This window comes from Ptychodera flava, chromosome 11 (assembly GCF_041260155.1).
Source record: "Ptychodera flava strain L36383 chromosome 11, AS_Pfla_20210202, whole genome shotgun sequence".
NCBI lineage: Eukaryota > Metazoa > Hemichordata > Enteropneusta > Ptychoderidae > Ptychodera > Ptychodera flava.
In genome coordinates this window covers 9,229,291-9,238,042 of record NC_091938.1, presented here as the reverse complement: position 1 = coordinate 9,238,042, position 8,752 = coordinate 9,229,291, and the positions used below count along the sequence as shown (strand labels likewise).

At 39.4% G+C, this 8,752-nt stretch overlaps 1 protein-coding gene across 1 annotated transcript in view; it reads left to right on the top strand.

The window, feature by feature from the left end:
• The first annotated feature begins 573 nt into the window (after window positions 1-573).
• The window catches only part of LOC139143464 (ankyrin repeat domain-containing protein 33B-like), an 86,984-nt gene continuing 78,805 nt past the window's right edge, over window positions 574-8,752 (top strand). Inside the window, exon 1 of the mRNA XM_070713804.1 lies at window positions 574-750. Within this exon, the coding sequence (XP_070569905.1) occupies window positions 720-750 (31 nt within the window). The 5' untranslated portion in view covers window positions 574-719. The remainder of the gene's footprint in view (window positions 751-8,752) is intronic.

Here is an 8,752-nt window from a genome sequence, read left to right as displayed (position 1 = left end):
TTCAGAAATACTTCCTGGATTTCCATGGTAATCTGGTAATAAAGTTCTGTTCAACTTTGAGTCATAATATGAAGACCCGTTTTCTCGACGTATGCTCGCCTGAAACGCGAGCGCCCTCTACAATTTGCCATAAGAACGAAACGCAAACGTTCAGGAAGTACTTTTAAACCTTGACTGAATTTCGGACACAAAATTAACAATAGTGATCGAATTCATAAATGTTGTATTACTTTAAAGAAAGAATGACTTTCTTCCAGCTTTTTTACAATATTCTGTACCACGACGACGACGATGATGATGACGATGGTGATGATGATGATGATGATGATGATGATGATGATGATGATGATGATGACGATGACATCGTGGTTGATTTATTGCGTATAACTGAACTGCTAATGTTTTCACCTAAGACCATAAAATCATCATAGCGAACCAATAGCAGCAAATTTACGGTAAAACTTGCATTCGCCTCCAGTTACTGAAACCAATGTTCAGGTCATGCTGTCATGGACAACCCCCTCCCTGACAGCAAATGGAACGATCCAGTCCAAAATAGAACTCGCCCGTTTCGCTTCGAACGCACGACACTGACGAGCTGCATTGCCCTGAAGTGAGTGGTTCGATGCGCTAAATGTTTTTCACTTGGGCCAGTCCTTGGAATGGATAACGGCGACTCCAGAGTCAATTTGTGAAAAACTGTAATAGGAGCCACCATAATGGACAAAGAGGACGAGTCTCGTCTTCAAGGTATGTAATAGAAGAGTCAATCTAGACACGCTACTTGAACGTTATATATTCTCTGAGTCTATGTGGATACATAAATATCATTTTACCCTAGCTGCCTTGCTCAAATATACACCGATGTGAGTTGAGAGTAACTTTAATTTTTTCCTATATGGAACCGTCGTTTGCGGGGTGCATTTATTCTTTGCGTTGTGACAATCGATTACCAATGTTTTTGTCCCTTCTGACGTGTTTGTTATGGGTAGTTTCGCATGAAATCGTTACAGGAAATGTTTGTGTGGCACCATCCTGTAATTTAATTTCCCTCCATCACCACGCTTCCAGCTGATGTTATTACACCGGGGAAAAACACCAAAACTACATCAGCCTCGTGCAGAACATTAGATATATGAACTTTCTGAAATTGATTGACTATGTTACTGTATACACTTATTCATGTATATTTCGACACGTGGGTTGAATTCTGTTTTTTTAGTTCACTGTATCGAACTTACTGTACAGTGGGACGATTGTTGTCGTTCAGTCACGCTTACATAGTGTGTCATCCTGCCTTACTATCAGAATCGGTACTTTAGAACGTTGCAGAAAACATTCGGCATCGTGAATGTCCTGGCAAACCATCATCTTGTAAGTCACACACGTTGGAAACAAGCATCAACAGCACAATTGCATACAAATTCTGAACTCTGAAAGACAGCGAAAATATGTGTACTCGTATAAGCGGACAAAAGAGTATGAATTTATATACAAAATGAGATTAAGCCAACTCATGCATAAATAATAAATGTATCTATATTGAAGTACATTGAACGGCTAGAGTCATACGGCCTAATCTCCTCTTAGACGGAATACGGTATAATCTTACGTCCTCACGTTATTAATTCATATACGTTCATAGGCGCTAGAAGTACGTGTAGGATGTATATCATATTAAGGCAAGGCTCCAACTTGCACTGGCTACTCTTATGGTATTACTGTTGAGTCAGAACCCCCCACCCCCCCCCCCACCCCAAAGATATGGACTGAACATCGGGGTTTTGATTTGATTATTGCTTGATATTTTGGTACTATAGGAAAGTGTTTTCAGTAAAATTCAGTTGTTAGCTCTAGCTGAGTCACGTGACATAGATAAGTGTTTAACATGCACAGTTTTGGCATCGGTGGAAAATTTCAGCTATAGATGTGGCAAATGCTTTTAAATTCTTAACAGAAGTGGGATAAATCGTGCCCTGATTGGACTCAAAGTAAAGATGCATTAATTTATCTATTGAATGACATGAATGTTCCCAAATACTGGAAAAATTTGTTACACGTTTTAGCTGTAAATTTTACCCTTGACTTGAGGAAACTGTCGCTAGAAATACATACCTTGCGAACAGGCCATTATGGAGAGGATAGAAGTCGATAGGCGGGGCATACAAGCTTATTTATCAAACACAGCTCATCATAGCTGTGGTTAAAGTGACATAAGCTGTAACTTGTGGCAAGTTTTTAAGCCTATTCTGCTTCTGTATATCAACTACCGTGTCTGACCCTAATCCGTTTGTCATGCTGAAATTCCGTGTATTCTTTTTTGTCAACACAGCTTGTATGTGTTTACTGATCATTGTTTATTGTCTAAAAATGAATTCTAGTCTGGAATTGAATACAATTTTTAACAATAACAATGTAGATTACACTCATATAGGTTGTGTTGATAGGCTTAATACTTGGCATTAAGTTACAGTTTAGGGATTCAATGTAGAAAGAGGAGGGAAACCACAAAACAAAACTTCTGGAATAAATAGCCGAAAGATACAGCTTATGGAGCTTTAAAGAGGACAGGTTAATAGTCTGCGAATACTAGTATACTGCCGTTTACGTCGATATCTACTTTGATATATACGAAGTATATGAGCTGTTTGGACTGTATGTGGGCGAGTTTAGTGTAGCCCCATGGGTGTCGACCGTTTCGTTGAGTCGATGAAATCATTTTAGTACTGTAAACTTATCGGGCAACAGGCAATCCAGTCATTCCTGATCACAAGTTCAAAGTGAAACAAAGGACCGGATTGACACAATGTATATTTAGCAAAGTCAAGGTCTAACGTGAGAACCAGGGATTGAAGACTGCGGCTTTAAGAAAATCGATTAACAAAACTCTGCATGGTATATAAAGTCGATATGACTTCATTTGATCGCGACATACTCAGGACTTCCCGCTCTCTCCGCATTGCAATTGATGCACGGATTGTCGTATCAGCGCACGTGCCGACGGGAACTCAATTATTTACCATTTCTTTTCTCAATCGATGGCAGTTCTGATAGGACACAGTGATTTTGGAAATGAAAGCGTGATGAAGTTGTATATCACTCGCCTGCAATACTGTCGCCCATTGAACACACTGCAATGGCGCGGATATTTAATTACAGCGTACAACAGCTAATACGTTAGCAGCATATTGACTGTATCGTTTGGTTCCGGCTTTTGCGAAAGCGACTGCTGTTTCTATACTTTTACACTCTCTCTGTTCTTTTCTGCATTGCATGTGTATTTCAAAGGCTTTTCTTTTGACGTGGTATAGAATTCTACAAAGAAATGGCATAGAATTCGACTCGGTCTCGCATTGCCATAAACCATCGAAAACCATTAAAAAATATGCATGTGTGCGCCTCAGGGAAGCCGATTAATAATTCATAGGTCCGCTGACGGTAGTCGATCTGTCGTAATGTGGTTTTTGAAATACGTTGAATACATAGATATGTTCTTAGATACGTGTGGCAGAGCAGCCAACTTACAAACAATTTGTCACTCGGCTGAGAAAGTCCCCTGGTGATATTAAAGTCTTGAATGTAAATATTCCGTTGGTGACCTTGCCATCCAATTCTGCGCATCACACTGTAAATGTGAGATTAACTAACTCCCCACGTCAGTAATGTCTCCACATTTTGCTCCGCCGTAAGTCGCGTCGCGAGTCGACATATTATGCCGTTTTTGAAAGAGCATTTTCCAAGATTGATCAACTGTGTCATTAAGTGTATCGGAATTGATTGTTTGTTCTGATTTCTAAAGTCTCATTTCAGTTCGCTGCATAAACATCAAATGCTGCATTGAACGGACCTAACGTGGAGTTTAAGTGGCTAACTAGCTAAGAATGGTGATCTATAGATATACCGAGTCAATGATGATGACCCCTGATTTCCACGGTTTGTGTGTGTACGTGTGTGGTGTTCACATAACATGTTTATATAAGAGAGAGAGAGAGAGAGAGAGAGAGAGAGAGAGAGAGAGAGAGAGAGAGAGAGAGAGAGAGAGAGAGAGAGAGAGAGAGAGAGAGAGAGAGAGATTCAATCAATCAACGAAACTAATAATCGCTATTCTGCCCTGGAAATTTATTTAATCGCTTGGCGATATCATTGTGCAGATACTTAATATGAGCCCACCATTAGTAAACGTACTGCTTCTGAAGTAAATCTGACCTCCATATTGACCGTATTTAGTTGCCTCTATGTTTTTATCCCTCCTGAAGGTTGTGTGTAAAAGAAGATCAAAACTTGCACAAAGATATTAAAATTCACAATTTGAGCTCAGGTGTTATACCGAATGGTACGCTCAGCTGTGATACCAAAGGCACCGATATAAGCAATTCAATAGCGTAAGCGCCTTAGTATACCACGAAGGCAAAATACAGCCTGCCTTATCAAGAAAAAACCTTCGCTAGTACTGTACTTGCTCTCAAAATTGATAGCTGACGAGAGCTGGGGACTAAACTGTATATCTGATAGCAAGATCAAAATTTAATTACCTGTCCCCCCTCCCCCCACCGCTTGTCACAACTCATTGTGGGGGATTAAATCGTATGCGGGTACCTTTTAAGCGCAGTTTAAATATATGTGGCAACTGGTCTCCGATCATAATATGTCTTTAAGCTCCCAGCTTTCCGTTCGACACAGTTTATGAACGCAGTAATGATGCCATCAAGTACGATGTGAGTGTATTCTGCAACATACCGTCGAGCGACTTGCTTTTTTAGGAAAGCCGCTACTTGACAAATAGAAACAGAGACTGGCGTATGCCACTTGTTCGATGTCAATTTGTTTCTCTGAAGATTCAACGGGTTTAAAGTTGGTTGATAGATATTCACAAGCAAGAACGCATTCACACAAAGTATTTTGTCCTAATAGTTGTGTCTTCACCTGTCCATGGCCGAACTCGTTGAGATATACTATATAAAAGTTTGACAGAAGTGTGGTTAACTATAAACTATCACGTGACTATGCTCGCCGACTAGATTGGACAGTAAGCTCGGAAAGTCCTGGTTACATCACGGTCTTGGTGATTTCATTCTGAGCGACAAGGATGTGTGATCTTTCTAAGTAGCCCAGATAAACCCATGGTTTCACCAATAAAATTGTTATTCATGGTCAAATGCAGTGAGGAGCGTTCTCAGCACCCATTAGGACAATGCGTTCACCGTATGTACAGGCGACAACTATTTTACGCGAGCTGAGCTTGCGAAGTCTGCTGTGCGTTGGGCAGGCCTGCTGGGCAAGGTTACGCCGTGGACAACGGCCCCTATTTCCCCTTTCAATGAAATGAATCTGATTGCGCTGGGAAAAATCCTTGACAGTTTTAATCTGTTACGGTTTTCTGGACAATTTCATTAATTTAGACATATGTGAAATCTGGAAAATGGCTTTGTTGACCCGCTGTTTGACACGTCCTGTCCACACACACACATCATTGTTGGCAAGATGACAAGATATCGCCTCAGGTATGCACCTGCTCTTAACGTTCTGTCTTTACCAAGGTCATGTCTGTATTACGGCACAATTAGTCTAGTTGTCTGAATTGTAGTCACGCTGTGTACATTGCTCGAGGACACAACCCCGTTACATGAGACTTTGTAAGTCTTCTCAAGCGGCAGACAAAATAAAAAATCCCATTAGAAGATTAGTTTCCCTATATGAGCAAATCAGCAATAAATCTAAAACACGCAGACATATGCATTCGACTGAATAAAATTGCCAATTCCTTCATAGCAAAATGAACCGATGTGATAAATGCAATTTGTACTTGTGCATACCCTTTTTACTGTAAGTAACTTTGACACAGCGTACAGCATAAATATCTTCTGTGTGTTGAGTTAGTTTTTCTTCACAAATTAGTCCAACCGACTCATCCAGAAAGTTAATCATTGTATATTGCTGGCTTACTTTCTAAAGGGAAGATGTCACTACAGTTATACTGTCTTCTCTGAGTTCATGGCTATTTACGGCACAATTAATCGTTGTGTCCGAACCCTACATTTGCTTGGAAATTTTGGGCACGTTGTGCAAATTACACGGGAACACGGGACTTTTCATGTCAAGAAAAGCTGATCAGAATTAGCCATTAACTCAGTCGACGCCCATGTACACTTTGGTGTGTCAATGATAACCTCCTAGAATTGTAGTTTGAACCCGCCGGGCGGTGAGCTCAAAATGATGAATATGTGGTTGCTATCACAATATGTATTATAGCCCAAGCATGGGACTATGTGCCCGAGGGTAGGTGACCATTTGCCCGACGTAAGGAGGGCAAATGGTCTCCTGCCCCGAGGGTACATAGTCCCTTGTTTGGGCTATAATGTTTTTATTACATGCCTCTCTTACTCAGTTTGCACCAAAATATTTACGTTTATTGGCAAATTATATTAAAATGCCTTATTTTCATTTAAGACGAAAAACGGTTAAAAATAGAACGATTTTCATCATCGAATGGCGCATCGATATATTTAAACTACTGTTATGCTGTTTATCTATATTTTTATGCGAAATTTTACAAAAACCGGATTTTCTGTGCAAAACATGAAACTTCGAGACTTTTACATCCAAAAGTTTTCAAGTTGAAAATAGTTCCGGTTTGCTTTTAATCCAGTGATGACTATGCGGCCCGCGACGTCATCGGCGAGTTACCATTGAATCCTATGGAGCGCGCGACGTTCGATATACGAGGCATATAATAAATTGTTTTGGCGCTTTTGTATCTCTCCATTTTTCTTCTGCGAGCATGGCTGGAGGGACGTTCTGTTGACTATTCTTTTAACTGTTTCAAAAATTAAAATAGGCCTGATATACCTTTTATCATTTCTCATCTCACGTATTTTTGTTCGTTCAGTTGAACGTTTCGATGAGTTGAATACGCATGCGTTACATGTCCAACTTGTCTTTTGGACCTACTGCGCAGACTCCCGTCTGACTGCATGGTCGCTGTGAACTATTTACAGATATTTAAAGTTTGCGCTCATGAAAATCAAAACGTTTCGACAAAATAAATGGAGAGACAAGACAGATTGTATTAAATGACTTTAAACAAAGTCTACATGCCAAATTTATAATTCCGCTGACATTCCAAATATACAAGTTGATGAATATAATATCCCAAGACAGCGACCTTGTCCAATTTACTTCTCAAATGATGGCCTGTGTACCTTTCATTACGCATTGACAAATGACAGTCGTGATTCCTTAACAACGCATGCACACAAATCAGGCCGGGGGTACTGGAAACGTATATCTAAAAAAAGAGAGACATGTCGAGTTAGGGTATTTCGTAAGAAAGCTGTCATATTATGCAATCATACTCTACAACGACCAGGTGTGCATGAATACTGAAGTGAATAATGTCGGAGGTTGTTCCCCCTGACTGTATTTCCACAGCCAACTATATATGGCGTATATCTTTATGCTCCAAATTAAAGATCCATTAGCTGTAACTTTGGTCATTTTTTAAATTTTGTTTGTTCTGTGTATCATCTGCAGATTCTGGTTTGAATCCCTAAACCATGAAGAAATTTCTAATATTTAGCTCATAAATATACCCTATAAGAGTATAATCTGCATTCTTATTGTTTAAATTTTGTATTCAGGTCCGGACTACAATACATTTATCAACAATAACAATGGCCATTTCACATATACAGGCCGTGTTGGCAAGCATGAGACCGGGCATTGGTCATGATTATCGGATTATAGTAAAATTCTGTAGTTCATACATTGAAACAGAGTAGTGAAAAATTAGTCAAAAGTTACAGCTAATATCCCTTTAAAGTAGAGCTCTCAATTTTGACAATTCGTGTTTGATATATCTCCTGTTGGTGCTCATTATGAAGTTAATGGAGTCAATAATATATATTATAGCCCAAACATGGGGCTATGTGCCCGATTGTAGGTGACCATTTGCCCGACGTAAGGATAGCAAATGGTCTCTTGCCCCGAGGGTACATAGTCCCTTGTTTGGGCTATAATGTTTTTATTACATGCCTCTCTTGCTCAGTTAGCACCAAAAATATTTACGTTTATTGGCAAATTATAGTCAAATGCTTTATTTTCATTTTAGACGAAAAAACGGTTAAAAAAAAGAACCATTTTCATCATCGAATGGCGCATCGATATATTTAAACTACTGTTATGCGGTTTATCAATATTTTTATGCGAAATTTTACAAAAACCGGTTTTTTTTGTGCAAAACATGAAACTTCGAGACTTTTACATCCAAAAGTTTTCAAGTTGAAAATAGTTCCGGTTCACTTTCAGTCCAGTGATGACTATGCGGCCCGCTACAACATCGACGAGTTACCATTGAATCCTATGGAGCGCACGACGTTCGATATACGAGGCATATAATAAAGTTTTAACCAGCTTACTTATATGAAAATCAAAAATTTTATTTTTCCCAATAAGATAACACAATTACGGCGGCCATTTTAAAGTTTATATGGGGTAATTTGTTTCTCAAGTATCGAAATTTGGAACTGTGACCCCAAATTGAAGGGAGTGATTTTCACAGAAAGTTGCAGCAAAGTGTAAGACTTTCAATTTCTCGGGACCCGTGTACTTCGAACAAAGGATAAAAAGTAAAAGTGCAAATAAAGTCCATAACACCCAAAGTTTAATATCGGACTGCGCGTCACTATTGTTGCACTTCGCGTCCACTGAAACCAAAAGTCACACTGCATCAAAAGGGAGGCAATAATACAGATAA